At 38.8% G+C, this 17364-nt stretch overlaps 1 protein-coding gene across 1 annotated transcript; it reads left to right on the top strand.

Annotated features, from left to right (window-relative positions):
* Positions 1-4855: 4855 nt before the first annotated feature.
* LOC146479703 (uncharacterized) lies at positions 4856-12212 on the top strand. Its single transcript, XM_085110539.1, has 4 exons — positions 4856-5066; positions 9312-9446; positions 10455-10553; positions 11649-12212. Exons 1-4 carry the CDS (start codon positions 4940-4942, stop codon positions 11825-11827), a joined length of 540 nt encoding a protein of 179 aa, XP_084966665.1. The 5' UTR covers positions 4856-4939; the 3' UTR covers positions 11828-12212.
* The last annotated feature ends 5152 nt before the right edge of the window (positions 12213-17364 follow it).

Below are 17364 nucleotides of genomic sequence, written 5' to 3'. Positions count from 1 at the left end.
TTTGTTTTTTCTCACGCGATTACTTTTGTAGAGTCAAGTGCCAAGTGAAGTTAAGGCCCTGTTCACACTAGGTGCCCGTACCAGGGCCCTGTCGCCTGGGCGCTAAAAAGGACTTTGTTCAGACTCGTTGGTGCCCAGGGAGCAATCGTGTTTTCATTCGTCAATTTAGCGCCCGTCATTTTGTTTACTGTATCGAGGGGAGGCATGGGGGAAAAGCGTGGAAACTGACAAAATCCTTTTCAGACCAGTGCCTGAGCCCAGGAACGTTGCCCGAGTACTAACCTTGGAGGTAGTGCCCGAGCATGAAGGATAGCAGATTTTTGCTCGAACACCAAAAAAAGCTTTGTTTTTAGAACAATGGCTATTGTTGTATGTCTTTATGGCACATAAGTTTTAAGAAATGGATCTCTATATTCGATAAATGTTCGTCCATTTCTGGCTGTGAAGACAATGCAAAAGGGGCATTCACGCATGCGCGGAGCCTGTTACCCACCTTTCTTGCACTCCACCCATCTCGTTCCCAGAGCCCACGTCACCCTTATCCAGCGGAACGGGCAACGAGGACTGTTCGCTGGATAAGGGTAGCGCGGGCTTTGGGAACGAGATTGGCACTCCACTAATAAGTAGTCTTAACGAAATGTCCTTGCACGAACCCCACCCCCCTCCCATCTCCGATTCCTTTCTCTCCCTTACGAAACCATTCTTACCACGGCAAGCGCGAAGTCTGGAGACGATTAGTCATTTTCCCGCGCTTTTTCAAAGGGTGAATAATCACTGCATCGTGCTTGTCTAAGCTGCTACCCGTAGACTAAAACTCGTATAATATGTTTGGCTTGCTAGGTGTTAAGGTCTTTCAATAAACAATACTTTAAACTGGCTTTACTTTGAAGTCTGCATGGGTAAGTGATGACGTCAGATGACGCAGGAGGTATGTTACGAATCAAAATGGCGCCTATCTTAGATCCGCCATCTTGAATTTCTCAATTGCCTCAAAACCTGAGAAAACCACCAAAATTGAAAATGAAAAGAGACAAAAATTATACAAAAAGATGGAATTTAGTGCAAGAAAGTTCATTTTTATTCATTAAAATTTAAAACAGGAATCTTCCGATTTCTTAAAAAAGCTACCTGGCAAAAATTGGTTGCCATGGTAACACCAAATTCAGTAAACCCTGACCTACTATACCAAGTTTTTCCCAGATAAATTTCTGAAAATGTTACGAATTTTCGTGTCGTTTGCACAAATTAAAAGCTAGAAGTTATCGACAAAGAAAGTCGGCACAGGTAGAATCCGTCCCCAATCCAATTCATTTCAAATTTATTCACTCTTATTACAACGAAATACAATATAATTTATAGTAAGAAAAAAAATTAAACGTGCAAAGCAATTTTTCAGTGGTTTTACATTCTACGGAAGAAGTGCGTAGTGGCCAAAGGAGCTAGGCTTTCGTGTGTGCCACTACCTCTGTGCAGTTAAATAAAATAGGGGGAAGTAGAATTTGTAAAACTGGTTAAAGAGCTCTGCTAGTTAAATTAGACTTAGGAGTTGAAACTACAACAGTAAGGAAAAAAGTGTTTACTGCAAATATATGGGTATATAGTATACGTTAATTTTTAACCTAGACCCCTCAGCGGTCTAGATGGGGTTAATGTACTTTATATAAAGTATAAAAGACAGAACCGTGTTCTGTTTTCTTTTCAAGTCTGGCAATGAATTGATAACAGTTGGATGAAGGGAGTTAGTTTCTGAAGAAACCGAGGTGCTGGGTCGGTGGGGTGGAGTGAAAATAAACTGATAAGGTAAACTGTCTATCGTAAAGAGATACAAAGCTGAAGTATCGAACTTCAGCATTTCATTAGAGGGTTTGACAGCTTATCTGCTAGATGACTTTCACTCCTCGGAGCAGATCCATAACTACAACACTAGGATCAAAGACCTTATTCGCCTGCCTCTTGCCAAGACTACTAAATTTCAAACATCTTTTAATTAAGTACAATGCCGCCAAATCCTGGAACACTCTTCCTCGTAATGTACGTAATGATCAGTCTCTCACTAGTTTTAAACTGAGAGTCAAGAAACATCTAAATCACCTTAGTTAATTTCTCACCTTCATAAACTCTTTGTTTGATTTTTTGTTTTCATTTCTATACTTAATTATTTATTCTTATTATTTAATACAGATTTCCATTTAAACCAGCTATGCTGAACTGGAATTTCTGTATAAATAATGTATATAAATAAAAAAATGTATAAATAAATAAATAAATTAATTAATTAATCATTTTTATGACAGAGGTCGGTACCTGTTAACCCTAGTTATTAAATTCAATCAATTGGATTGTCTAGCGCTTCATGGACTCTTTATTAAATTATCAAACTTCTATAAACGTCATGAAGAGGAAAACCATTCAATTCCCCAACAGGAGACTTGTTTAAGGCGTAAACCACACCGTTCAAAAGCTCTAACAACCAGCATTATCTCAACCAAGCTTCAAAATTCTGTTTCCGCCGTTTTTAACACTTTCTTCGTCTGTTTCAATTTTATCAGAGTCTCTTTGTTGTAAGTTGTATCAGGCTTTGTAGGACGAAGAACAGGTTAGGGGTCAGGAGGCAGGTGCTACTAGGCTCAGCCTAATCCTATACAGTATTTGTTGGCAAGCATTTCCAGGTCATCTCAGTTGCTAATGAGTAGTGTGTACATTTCAATCCACCACACAGAAAAAGATGGTTCTTAGTGTACGAAAACCTTAAAAACGCTCATAAAAATGTACAGAGAAGTTCTAAAATCTTCAAACCTACGTAGCATACAATACACAATGTTGTTAGCACAGGGACGAAATTCGAAAACAATATGGCTTTCTATATGCATGCCTATTGGCTGTGTTAGGTTCGCAATGTATTGTGGGAACTGTACAGCTGTCATCCTTTTTCGTACTATTGTCAATCAGTTCTCACCGTAAAGCAAAGCTACGGAATCTGCGAAATCCTAAACATGAAAATGGAACTGCTGTTTGTCTGCCCTGATCAAGCTAAACTGAAGACTTGCATGTCCTACATACCATCAACCATCAATGTAAATGTTTAGATATCAATGACCGATGAGATAAGTGTATTTTGACTAAGTAAAAGCAAAATAGTGCAATGATAAGGGATTAATCCTTTGCCTTTTCTCGTCACCTTTACCTGTGCTAAAACGTTAGACACTAGAGACATATAAACGGTCTGCTTAATCGCTGGAGTCTTGAAAATTAAACCCACTCTTTCGCTTGAGTGGATCGCCTCTTGTCGTAATTCCTGCTAATAGTAAAAAAAAAATGGTTTTGAAAGTTGTTACAATCCGAAGTTTCACACTGCACTGTGACCCAGACTGTGCAAACAATATACAGTTGGAGCTTCGAGGGTAACTGTTAAAGTTTGAGCTGAGGGCATTATCATCCGATATGTATACCAGCAAGCAGCAAAGGGCTTTATTTATTATATAACCCTCCGATTAATTTCTGAAAGAAGCGCATTTTACTGTGGGAAAGACAAAACATCCAGCCATGGTCACAGCATGAATGGAAGGTATTTACCTGATTTTATCATACGGTGATTTGCTTAGAATAATTAAAGACCTAAGATGGGACGTTCTTCTTTGCGTTTGAACCACGTGACGTGTTTCGACAAACGAGAACGCGTGGAATTTGACGGGTGGGCTATAACAAGAGATAGCTGCTGGTATTCTAACGCGAAATGAAATAGCTGAAACAATGAAATAGCTAAAACACGAAAGGGCCGTAAACAAGTAAGCGTTTTTGTTGAATTAATATAGTTGAGATTGGATGCCCAGGTTTTCTTTAATCTTTTACGAAATCGTGATTGACGCGGCAATTTAAGGTGACGTTTATGTCTGTTTCTGGTTTTTAATATGCGCTTGTTGCTGTCGAGGATGAAATCCATTTTCTACTTCATTCCCCTGATTATTCATCCATTAGAAATGACTTTTGTGTTAAAATAATTACTAAATTTACAAACTTCAAACGTTTACAAATCATAGAATTTATTGCAGCGTTGATAAACTCCCCTGATTATGTTGTTAATGAGCAGATGGGTAAGTTCATTTCTTCCTGTTTTGATTTAAGAAACAATTTGTTGCCAAATAATATAATCTGATAAAGTTTAATTCTGTTCTGACTCCACTTTCTTTTTATTTTATGTTGTATTTATTGTGTATTCAGTATTTTTTCCATAACGTAGCAGAACTTCAGGAATCTTTTGGTGCTTTTGCAATACTGTAACAATTTATCTGGTCATGCAAATGAGGCTTATTGTTGTTGTTACTGCAATATCATGACTCAAGATCAACATTCAAATGCAGGGTCGTATATGCATTCTAAATCTGACCATTTCGCTCTGAGAATCTGTAGGTTGACAACAATTATAATAGTAATCTTAATTGAGGATACCAACGTCACGAAGAGTGGTTTACAGAAGGGTCCTCGAATAAAAAAAAACTTAACTTAAACCGAGAAAAATAATGAACTATGGACATGACAATGTCACTTGAAATGTTCACTTTTAGCATCAACTCCACTTAAAAAGTTGAACGTTCATATTGTTTTTTACATTTTCAAATTCTACAGATGAAACTGGTACTGAGCAGTAGCTCTGCTTATCATGCTGTACAAGGCGGGTTTAGCTTTTGAATCTGTGGTGTTTGTTTCTTGATGCGTTGATACGCAAATACAATTTGCTTCTCTTTTGTTCCTTCAATCAGTTGGGCGTTTTTAAGTGCCGAGTCAAAGGGTAAAACGTGATTACTTTATCGCGTCACGATCCCGAGTCACTCCGCTAATTGACCCATCAGATAGAATGTGATAATCCGCTCATTTCACTGCAGAGGAGTGAGAGCAGGCGATAGAGAAGAAAGCAACTGACTTTTAGTTTGATCTGCGTGCAATGTCGGTGATGCAAGGAAAAATGACTTTCGTGAACCTTTTGCTTGCAATCTTGTTGTTCTGTGTAATTCTCTCGCTGGTGTCCGCCAACGGGAGACGCGCAACAAGAAACAGGCCCCGTAGACAAGGTAAGTGAATTTCAAGTAGCTACACCGACTTAATCTCTCTAAAGTAAAATTTTTTCTTTAAACTTGAACAATTTCCACTTGGAAACTGCCTAGACAAAAAAAAAAGCAACACAGAAAATCGATGACATTTCTTAATAGACATTCCTAAGGAGCTTATTCAAACTTGAAATTTAGAGCGGACCGCGTACACGTGACAGCAAATTCAACAACGCAGGGAGGAACATAATACTCCGTTCACTAAAGACCGCGTTTGTTGTTGTTGTTGTTTTTTCTTATATATCGTGCAATGGGGAGGGAGGCAAGTGCTCTTTCCACTGCACCATCCCTCCACCAATGTGGCCTGGGTTTAATTCCCGGACTAGGTGTCATATGTGGGTTGAGTTTATTGTTGGTTCTCGTCCTTGCTCCGAGAGGCTTTTTTCTCAGGGTACTCCTGTTTTTCCTTCTCCTCAAATACCAACATTCCAAAATTCCAATTCGATCTGGAGAGTGTCCTCCAAAACGTGCTATGCGCAAAATACATTGAAACTTGAAAAAAGTGTTTTTTTTTAAACAGGAAACTAAAACGCGTGAAGATAACACGAAAAATTTATATAAAAAACAAAGTTATAACTCTCAGATCAGATGATTTATTAAATTCAACTCAACTTTACGGAGGATACAGATAAGAAATAAACATATACATGACAAATATATACATTATAAATGAAGAATAAAGATTTCCAATTCAGTCTTTAAAGAAAAAAGAATTCCAATTGCCCCTATTAGTATGTTTTTTTTTTTCGGTGCAAACTTAGAGCGAACAAGTACAAAACAACAAATGACATGCACTGATCAAAGGAAGACCACGCTTCAGTATTTCATCCATACTACACGCTCAGTTGTGGCCACCTTAAGCTTGTAAAACACCTTGACAATACTTGCAAAAGTTGTCATTCTATAATGAATGGATTGCACATACTAAAATACTGATTTCAGGAAAAATAATAGAACAACCGATTTTAACGGGAGGGAGGGTTTCTTTTCTTTCTTTCTCTTTTTTTTTCTTCGAGAAACGACTGTTCGAGAGCGAAAAAGATTTGCGCGTCCGTTTGATAGAGGCCTTGAAGCACGTCGTGTTACTCATTTTCTTGCGAAATGTGGCGTGCAAACTAACCCTTTGACTCCTAATATCAGAGAACAAATTCTCCTATCTTGTTCCCATTCTCTTCATATAAATGTGGTGGAGAGAAGTTATTAACTGATAGCAAGAAAATTCATCTTGGGTGATCATATCCACAATTCTCATGACCTCTGGGGTTGAATAAACATTGATATTACAAGGAGAAATTTGATGCTGATCACCGTTAGGGCTATTCAGTAAAGCCCCGCGTTATCAAGTCATTTGTTTGTGCGGCACAAAAAATCTGGAATGAAAGTGGTTTAACTAAAGAGGAAGTGACCAATTGTGAAATGCCAAAGTTGTTGGAAAGATGGAAACATCTTTCTTCCAATGCATGGCTTTCCACCTTAACCGGCGCAGACATTCTTTGGGCAAGGCAAGGACAAATTACTAAAATTTTGGAATGCCTGTTTAATTGACTTAAATCGAAGTTAATTTCGTTTGAATTGAGTTAAAGCTGATCCTTGCTGTAATGTTTATCCCAAAGAACGAGCGATTAAACTTATATACCAAATCGAAATCGCAGATCAAGGTTAACTCAGTGACGGAGGTCTTGGAAACTTAATGCCGGCATACAATCTAAAGCGCGCGAGAGATTTGCAACATTGGAAGTATTTCAAATCGTGGTTGCCTCAAAAGCCTTATTGATCAACCTAAGATAGATTGAAGTTGGCAGGAATATCGCCCAAATCCATGAAAGAACTGAGAAAAAGAAGGCAAAAAGTCCAATAAAAACACTGCAAATTGCCTACTAATATTAAAATGGAAGAGTGAGTTACTTTTCAGACGAAAATACAATTCGTGGCAGGCTGTTGTCAGAAACATGCGTACATCTACAGTTTCTTACACCTCTACACCTCTTCTCGTTATCAAACCACGCCTTAGATCACACGGATATCTCTCGGCTTTATCACAAACTTTGCAATTCTGTTTCTCGTGTAATCAAGTGAACGTTTTTAGCCCCATTCTCAGACCATGCGATCGCGAGTTCGTAAAATAAATAAATAAATAAATAAATAAATAAATAAATAAATAAATAAATAAATAAATGACTTTATTTAAGTGTCAAAGTATTTAGCGCTGTAGCACTAATTGGGGACGCTATAAACCAGTAAAATAAATATGCAAACTAAAACATTGTTAAAAATCCCATCCGGCGCACCTAACCACTAGCCCACGCCGCCTCCTAGCAAACCAAATGAAAAGTATTTAGCAATACTCTGCCGTAGCAATATTTATTTTGGGGTGTAATTATCTTTAAATTAGCTTTAATCAATACATATCGTATGACTTCATTGATCCCAAACGGCTCAACATCCATACCTGTTACGCCCCTCTCTCCCCTCCCCCAACACCCAGAGCTGATATTGGGGTTCGAATGGCCAGAGGCCAGCGGAAATTACCTCCCAGCCTTACTCTTACTAATGTTGAGCGTTTGGACCATCGACCGGAGGTTTGACAAGCGGTGAAGCTACCTTCAGTTTGCTTTGACGAAAAGTCACGCGGGCCTCTAAGTCATCATTACAAATCCCAAATACCACAAAACGTTACTCTTAAGGTAAATGGCCTTAAAAAATAGGCAGAGTTGCTGTTTTTTTCAGGCTAGCCTGTAGTGCGGGCGTACTTTGTGGCGAGCGAGCGCTCAGTATTTTCTGCTGATAAAGGGGTAGCAATATGCAATGTTTGCAACGTCTTACACGGTTGGTCGAGAGAAGTAAAGAGCGAACAACAGAACAATACTACCAACCCTAAAAAACAATGCAGCTGCAGGTTATCAGGGTTCAGTGAAAATGGAGCTTTTGAAAGGTGCAGATAATACTGGTATTTTCTTGGTGAATGCCTTGCCGCCATGTCGGATTATGACGAAAAGAAGACCAGGCGTTAGGAGGAAAACCTTACTCGTTCCAGCCCCCTACATTTGAAAATCCAAGATGGCGGCCGAATGCTTGTACGACCGTTAATTTCGAGTACACTAAAAAATCATATATAAGAACCAGTAATTTCCAAGGTAGTCTAAAAGGGTCATTTTACCAATTGTTTCTATTGAGAAATTTAGGTTAAACGCGTCTGTTGCTGGTTAGTGTGGTAATTTTAATCACAAGTGCCAAAGTATTTAGCTCTGTGCACAGTAGCTAATTGGAAACACTATCCCGTCTTTATTAATACCACCCCTCCCCCCCTTAATTATTGTACTCTAAAGCTATGTGTTTCGCTAAAAATTGCATGTATTAGTCTTATATTGTAGTGCTATTGAAGCCTTTTAGTTGTAATACTTAATTTTTGTTTATTACTAATTATTGTACCCTAAAGCTACGTGTTTTGTTTAGAATTGAATGTATTAGCCTTATATTGTAGTGATATTGAAGCCTTTTAGTTGTAATACTTAATTTTTGTTTATTACTAATTATTATACCTTATAGCTATGTGTTTCGGTTACAACTGCATGTCACGGTCTTACATTGCAGTGCCGATATTGTAGCAATATTGTAGTCTTAATTTTTGACTATTACTAAAACCCGCCAAGATTATCTAATGCTATACGCGGGTTGTGTAAATTGTCTTTATATATTTGTTGGAAATAATAATAATAATAATAATAATAATAATAATAATAATAATAATAATAATTTTTTATTAATAATGAAAATTCTTTATTAAAATATTCCACACAAATTGCTATTTACAAGTTAAATTTATAAAAAAAGAGCTATTAAAAACCTATTCACATTTCTTTTCGATTAAAAAAAGATAACATTTTTAAGCAACAATGTTTTTTAATAATAATAATAATAATAATAATAATAATAATAATAATAATAATAATAATAATAACAATAATCGGAACTTTTAACTTGTAAATAGTCTGGAATATGTAGATTAAGATGTTGTTTTTTATTAAAAAAAAAAAATAATAATAACAATAATAATAATAATAATAATAATAATAATAATAATAAAATCTAAACTCAAAAAACTTCTTCTTGAGAGCTGAAAAGAAATACCAATAATTTCGATGGCATCGAAAATGGCGGAGGCTGACTAGGGTCCTTTAAGCTGTTTAAGCTACAAATTTTAACTTTCAGAGTGTAGGGATAACAGCAGGGTACACGGTACTTGCGTGAAGCTCATAAAGGAGCTTGGAGTTCAAGTATGCCACAAGGAAATAAGCCAGACGAAGGTCAAGCTCGCTAGAAGCTGCGCTGCGACTTGTTACTTCTGTAAGTAGACACGCAGTGTTACGGGAGCATAATTGACCCGACGTTTTGCACCACAATTTCAATCAGCCCGTCTTATAGCGACTATTTATGTCTGAATAAACAGCTTTTGCGATAATTCCGACTGTACCACTGATCATGAACGATTTCGCCCCCAGAATAATGAGCTAAAAGTCGGGCAACACTACAGGAAAGTACTGCTCGTTAGCTTTTATTTGAAAGGGAACACTTTATAGGATTTTTCATCCACAGACTCACACGGTTTGAACCGGAGTCTCGGTCTTGCACAGAATACCAAAAAGCACCACAGGAAAGTACTGCTCAGTATCTTTCATTTAAACAGCCACACTTTGGGATTTTATCCATAGGCTCAAAAAGTTGGAACCTTCTCGTGCAGCAAAAGAAAAAGTACCATAGAAACGTACTGCTCAGTATTTTTCATTTGAATATCCACACTTTGGGATTTCATCCACGTACTCAAAAGTTAAAAAAATGTCTCACAGTATACGAAAAAAGGACCACAAGAAGGTACTACTCAACAGCTTTGATATGAATGGTCACACTCTGGGACTTCGTACGTTAGAATCCTCCCGTACAGCACTGCTACAAGTAGCTTTGAATTCATTTGAATGGTCACACCTTGGGATTTCATCCATACACGCAAAAGTTAGAAACAGTTTGTACACCTAAAATAAAAAGCACCACAGAAAAGCAACGCTCAGTTAAGCTTTATTTAAACGGACACGCTTCGGGATATTATTCACAGAATCAAAAGCTAGAACCACCTAGCATAGCAGTTATAGTGTAGAAACGCATGGCATTACTAACATTAGAGAGCCATGGCTGGACATAGATCTTGGTTGGACTCTGACAGTAAAAACGTTAACAAACTGACAAATAGGAGAAACGTTCCCTTCATAAGATAAGTAAATTCTGTCGATTTGTATTGTGAGAATTGAATGGTAACAAGTAACGGGATTTCAGCTTAGATCAATAAAACGTCTCTTTCAGGCGGCAGAACTGAGAGAAACTGCAGATCAAGTATCTATGGCTGTTGCTGGGACGGCCACACACCTCGCGGGGATATATATGGTATTAAAGGCTGCCCTGGTAAGTAAACAAGTTCAACGAGAGATACTCACAGCTGCCTTGAGCTCGTCCCAGTAGGGGCCAGCGAATTTCGCGAAAACGCGGGAAAACAGGGGCCCAGGGCATGATGGGAAGCTGCCTTGAGCCCAAGCGCCAACGAATTTCGCAAACGAGCGGGAAAACAGGGGCGCACGGCATGTTGGCAAGGTCACTACAATCCAACAACACCCTGCGCCCTATGTTTGACAGAGACACTCCGAGAGGAGGCAGCATTGCATCTGTAAAGTTAGCGATTAAACTCAGTTGTAAGGAAGAACCTGAACTGGACTTTGATGAAATTTGAAGGCATGAACTTGCGGTTGGGACAAATACAAAGCAACTGAATTACCATTATAACTGCGATCCCATAATTGCCGTTTTTAGGTTCTTCTTTACAGACCAACTCCCAGTTCGCATATGACAGCTTACTTGAGTGAACACAGCACTGGTATCACAAGATCTTGGCTTGGGTTTGCATCCCGTCAATTGTCTTTTTTTATTCATCCATATTTCATTCCAGCTGACGTCGATGTCACTAAAAATATAACGTGAAGAGGACACGGCGGTATTGACACATTAAGACGCGACTTTGTCTTTAAATAATCCATAGTTAACAGAGATGACCATTACAAACAAGATAACAAAAGATGGATGGGTGGGTGTGTGTGCGCGGGGGGAGGGAGAGGGGTGTTTGGTGGGGTTCGTTAAAAAAGGGAAGTTTGGAAGCGGGAGATGCGACCGACTCTAGCAGAGGGTAGAGTCTAAGAATTACAACACGTGTTCAAAACATCAAGGAGGGCAAAAGATAGACGACGCCGTTGACCTGTGGCCCTCGGATTTCAGATCGAAATGTAATTGGGAATGGTGGTTTTAAAAGAACTCGGAGAAAAATCCTCGAAGCAAAGACGAGAACCAACAACAAACTCAACATACGGCGTTAACCCCAGGATTCCAACCCGGACCACATTAGTCAGTGGAAGGCGAGTACCCTCACCACTGCACCAACCATGCTTCCCTATGGGAGAAACGTCATTGTGAGTAATATGGCAAATGACCTTTTCTCCCTTTCTTTACTAGAATGCAAGGATCACCTGAATTTGTGCTCTCGATTCAAGAATTTCTGCTTCGGTAAAAAGACGGAGAACAGGGCTTTCATAGAGCTTCACTGCCCACTGACGTGTGGAAGGTGCAAACAAAAGAGGAATGTGAGAGTGGACGGCCAAAAGGTTAACATGGCCGACTGGTTAAGAATTTGAGTTTGTTTTAGACGCCAAAAGAGCGAAGAAAAGACACGGCGATTTCCAATGAAGGAGTCTTACAATGAAACAAAAATTGTAATCCTGGCCTATCACAAGTTTATGCGAACGTTTACCAAGTCTAAGATGTTTCAATCACATTATTTAACCAAAACGTTTTTACTTGTTCAGTATCATAAATAGCTATAATGTAACTCAACGATGTTAAAGAGAGATGACAAGTGTAATCAGCTTATTTTACACTTGTATGGCATTAAAATGCGATTTTTCTCAGTGATAAGGGGCTCTCCTTGTAAGTTGAGAGCTCCTGCTCCTAAGCTATTCGAAAATAATACTGCTGCAAGAAAAAATTGAATGGGGCAAATAAACATTGATCGAGGATTGATTGATTGATTGATGGATTGATTGATTGAGGATAAACAACGGATATGAAAAACAAGAAGTACGCAATTGGATTTGTGGACGCCGCCGGGAGGCTCCCCACCCCACCCCTCAGGTGAACAAATGTTGAATTTAGCTCTGTGACGAGTAGCTTGATTTCGTGCTTGTAAAGTTAGGTGACGTCTTAGCCATTTTCCTTTGAAAAGATAATTGTGTTAATTCCTCGAAAATAATTGCAACGTTTCTCCAAGTTGATATTTTCACTTAAGGACGGTGCTTACTATTGTTACTGCGCAAACGTTCTGCGCATCGCGAGATACTCGGGTTTCCTATGGGTGGTGCCTACTAATACAGGAATATTTTTTGCGCGGTTTAAAACTATACGGAGAAAGCAGAACTTACCAAATGCTTTTGGTACCTCAAAAGAAAATTGGGGGTAACCATGCATTTTTGAGAGATAATTAAGCTTCAATTTAGAAAAAAATCCCATACATTGCTTAATATTTTGGCGTTTTTTAGAGATAGTACTGCTAAAATATCTCTGAAAAATGCGTGGTTACCCCCAATTTTCTTTTTGAATTCCAATAGGCCTTGCTAGGATCTGCTTTTCCCGCATAGTCATAAACCGCACAAAAATATTTCGGTATTAGTAGGCACCGTCCTTAATCAATGTTAGAGCGGTTTTTAATTGAGTGTCGTAAAATCAAAACCAAAGTAATAACTCTGACCAATCACAACAGATGTAAACAGCGCAGTGAACCAATCAGAATTCAAAGCAAATACGTGGTCGAGGGTCGAGGATCGTGGCTTCCAGGTCGAGGGTACCAATTTTTCCTTCATTTTTTCCATTATAAAATATAAATTGACTTTATATAATAAAGTAATAACGATGTTGAGTTGAGAGCCGAGTAAATAGCACGTTGACATCCCCAAAAAACTTGGTCAGGTATAAAAAAATTGCTAGATTTGCTCGTGTCACTGTGTTACCACGAATCGAAGAAATATGACAAAAAGCGAGATTTAATATTGTTCGACTCATTTCTTGCCTTTTTATATTGGTTCCAAATAACTTGATCTCCAGTAATAGCTGCTTTCGTTTCTACAAGGTCCCTATTTTTCATTTTACGTAGTGAATCGGAAGTAATCCAGGGGGCCTTTCTCGGCCTACTCTTCTCTTCTTCACAGGCGCATCTTTGTCGATTACAATCATAAGCAAATTTGGATACGCAGTGTTACGCCGGGAACATAATTGCCGCTTCGCTTTGTACCATGATTTCAATCAGCCCGTTTTGTAATGACTATTAATGTCTGAATACACAGCTTTTGCATTTATTCCGACTGTATCAATGACCACGAATGGTCCCACCCACAGAATCATAAGACATAAGTTGCGCAACAATTCCAACAACACAGAGAGGTCACACCTTAGGATTTCATCCATAGACTCATATTAAAGTTAGAACCGTCTTGTACAGCCTACAAAAGTGTACTACAGTGAACGTACTGCTCAGTAACTTTCATTTGAATGGCCACACTTCGGAACATTCACAGACTCATAAGTTAGAACCACCTTGTACAGCATAATAAACAGCGCCACAGGAAAGTACTGCTCAGTAGCTTTCAGTTGAATGTTCACACTTTGGGACTTCATCCACACTGTCATAAGTTAGAAACTGTTTGTACAATATAATATAAAGCACCACAGGAAATTTCCGCTCAGTAGCTTTTTTTAAACGGACACGCTTTGGGATTTCATCCACAGAATCAAAAGTTAGAGCCATGCACCTTGAATAGCAGTTAGAACCGCGCTGAGTACTAACGTAAGAGTCATAGCTGGACATAGATCTTGGTTGGACTCTGACAGTGAAAACGTTAAGAAACTGACAAACAGGAGAAACGTTCCCTTAAGATAAATAAATCAATTCTCTCAATTTGTATTGTGAGAATTGAATGGTAACAAGTAAGGGGATTTTAGCTAAGATCGATAAACTGTCTCTTTTAGGCGGCAGGCCTCAGAGAAAATGCAGATCAAGTATATCTATGATTTCAGCAAGAACTGACAAAACAGTAAACTGTTGCAACATAAATGCTTTCAGTTTTATAAACGAAGACGTCTTTAGTTTGCTTGTCGTGTCAAAGTCTGGAATTGGTGAGCTTCATATATAGGGAAATTTTTATAGCGCAGAAAATTTCTGTGGAAAATGTCAACAACAACCAACCATTTATTAATTCGCCAAAAAATTCCAAAGAACGTATTAAAATATTGAGGTAAAAAACAAACAAACAAATAAACAAACTTGATGGTTTGCATGTGACGTCATTTCGGCCATGTTGGTTTATAGGAACAAAAAGATTTTTGAGAATGATGCATTATTCAGCAGACACAGGCAAACTCGGAAAAAGAAATTCCTAGACCCTAAGACCTTCCAATTACTAGTTTGGGTGCTCTACCACTGAGCTACAGGAGACTCGTGGGAGCTAAAGCCATTAAACTAGATTTCCTCTGGAAGTTAACTTCCATTTTCGTGCAAATTATATGAACAAATTTTCATTTGTTTTGTACACAAACATGGCGGCAATGCAAACTCGCGTAATCTTTTCCTTATCGCACAAACATTTATAAACGTCAGTATAATTATGGGGATCTTGCATAACCCCCCAAAAATCTTTTATCTATGCATCGGTGGGGTTCTGGAGCTTGCTTTGATCCAGTTGAACACACATGCCTGGGAATATTAACATTTACCGCTTTCTTGTTCAGGTGGAAACCTCACAAACACTGCAGAACAAGCCAATTTGGCTGCTGCTGGGATGGTCACACATCGCGCAAGGGTAACCATGGTGAAGGCTGCCCTGGTAAGTAAACAAGTTCAACGAGAGACACTCACAGCTGCCTTGAGCTTGTACCTAGGCGCCAGCAAATTTCGCAAAAGAGCGGGAAAACAGGGGCACAGGGCATGATGGGAAGTGATGCGAGCCTGCAACATCCCCCGCTCTGCGTTTGACAAGGACAATAAAGTTAGTGAGTAAACACAGTTGTAAGAAAGAATCTGAACTGGACTTTGATGGACTTCGCTTATGATAGCCCACTTGTGTGACCATAGTTCATGGTATCACAAGGTCTTGGGTTTGTATCTCGTTAATTGCGCTACTTTTTCTAGAACTAATCCGTAGCTACTATAGATGACCCTTCATTGCAAATTAACAAAGGATGAGTGGAGTGGGGGGAGATGGGGTTAAGAAGGGAAGCTTGGAATCGGGAGTTGCGACCGACCCTAGCATACATGCAGTTAAGTCTGAGAACTACAACTCGAGTTCAAAACATCAAGGAGGGGTAAAAGATAGACGCCGTCGTTGACCTGTGACCCTCGGATTTCAGATCAAAATGTAATTGGAAATGGTGGTTTTAGAGAGGTGGGGGAAAAACAAGAGAACTCGAAGAAAAACTCTCAAAGCAAAGACAAGACCCAACGTCAAACTCAACATACGGCGTTAACCCCAGGATTTCAACCCGGGCCACATTAGTGGAAGGCGAGTACCCTCACCACTGCACTAACCGTGCTTCCCTATAGGAGAAACGTTACCGCCGGTTTTCTTGCAAATGACCTTTTCTCCCTTTCTTTACTAGTATGCAAGGATCATCTGAAACAGTTAGTGTGCCGTAGATTCAAGAGTGACTGTTTCGGTAAAAATACGGAGACCACGGATTTTATGATGCGTCACTGCCCTGTGACATGTGGATGGTGCAGCTAAAGAGGAATGTGAGAGTGAACGGCCAAAAGGTCAACATGGCCGACTGGTTAAGAATTTGAGTTCGTTTCAGACGCCGAAAAAGTGCGATGAAGTGATTTTCAATGAAGGGTCTTACAATGAAAACGAAAGCAATAATTCTGGCCTATCACAAGTTTATGCGAACGTTTTTCAAGGATGTTGAGGATTTCCGAGAAAGATCTGAGATGTTTTAATCACATTATTTTATCAAACAGTTTTTACTTGTTCAGTATTATAAATAACTATAATGTAACTCAATGATGTTAAAATAGATGACAATTGTAATCAGCTTCATTTTCACCTACAGTGCATTAAACTAATGCGATTTTTCTCAGTGGAAAAACAAGATATGATAAACAAGAAGTACGCAATCGATTCGAAGACACCGAAGGCTCCCCACCCCACAGGTAAACAAATGTTGAACTTAGCTCTCTGACGAGTAGCTTGGTTAGGTGATGTCTTAGGTTTCGTTCGATTGACCATTATTCCTGAATAAGAATAAGCGGAATAGTTGTTAGATTTCTATTTTAAAGAAAAATTTGGGAGGACGTTTTTGTAACCTTTCGCCGACACATGATAATTTAAGAGCCATTTTGTACTTCAGTAACTCTAAAAACCTCTTATGTGAGATTTCTTGTCATCATTGTATGTATTCCTATTCCGGAATAATTCTGTTAGTTCCTCGAAAAAAGAAATGAAACGTTCCTCAAAGTCGATACTTCAGAATCAATTTTAAATGGAGCGTGCATTTACAGTTCATCGCCATCACCTTATAAGTAACATTACCTGATCGCGACTATAAAGTATAGATAAATTTTGCGGGATCAATTTTTTATTTAGTGGGTTTGCATAAAAAAAAAAAAAACCGCACAGTTTCCATACAATTTCATTAGTCCTAGAGTTCAACTTATAAATTCTCCTTCGATCCATACATTCAGATTTTCAATATTTTGCAAAAATAAACTGTGCACGCATCATAGAATTGCATTTACCGGTGGATTTACGTGACAGTAATTTCAGCATGATGACGTCAACCAGGGAAGTGAGCTGACTTGTCTCTGTAGCTATTATTTTGGTTGAGCACTATGTCCGCCATCTTGGATGTTAAAAGCAGTGGAAGATTGGGGAGAGTAGAAAGTACGACCGAAAAAAAAAAGCAAAATCCAACATGGCGGCTACGACAAACCGAGATTCTGGCTCTCGCGCGCCGCTCGAAAACACCTGCATTGAACACTACAGCCTCTGTTACGTCTCGTCTTAAAGGTCACATTTTAACAAACTAGTCTTCACTCCTATATGTTCTGATCATACGCAGAATTAATCTAGCGTCAATCCTACGTTTTTGTGCTCTGCTTAGATACATGTGGGTGAGATTTTAAATGCAC

Source organism: Pavona decussata, unplaced genomic scaffold (genome assembly GCF_977016875.1).
Source record: "Pavona decussata unplaced genomic scaffold, jaPavDecu1.1 SCAFFOLD_58, whole genome shotgun sequence".
NCBI classification, from domain to species: domain Eukaryota; kingdom Metazoa; phylum Cnidaria; class Anthozoa; order Scleractinia; family Agariciidae; genus Pavona; species Pavona decussata.
Note: the sequence above shows the minus strand (reverse complement) of the source record. Positions and strands in the feature narration are given on the sequence as shown.

What these genes read in the sequence shown, in the direction of transcription:
- LOC146479703 (XM_085110539.1), top strand. Translation starts at nt 4,940, where the DNA reads ATGTCGGTGATGCAAGGAAAAATGACTTTCGTGAACCTTTTGCTTGCA. An exon ending in CGCTGCGACTTGTTACTTCT is followed by an intron (nt 9,447 to 10,454) that starts GTAAGTAGACAC and finishes CGTCTCTTTCAG; the next exon opens with GCGGCAGAACTGAGAGAAAC. An exon ending in TGGTATTAAAGGCTGCCCTG is followed by an intron (nt 10,554 to 11,648) that starts GTAAGTAAACAA and finishes TTTCTTTACTAG; the next exon opens with AATGCAAGGATCACCTGAAT.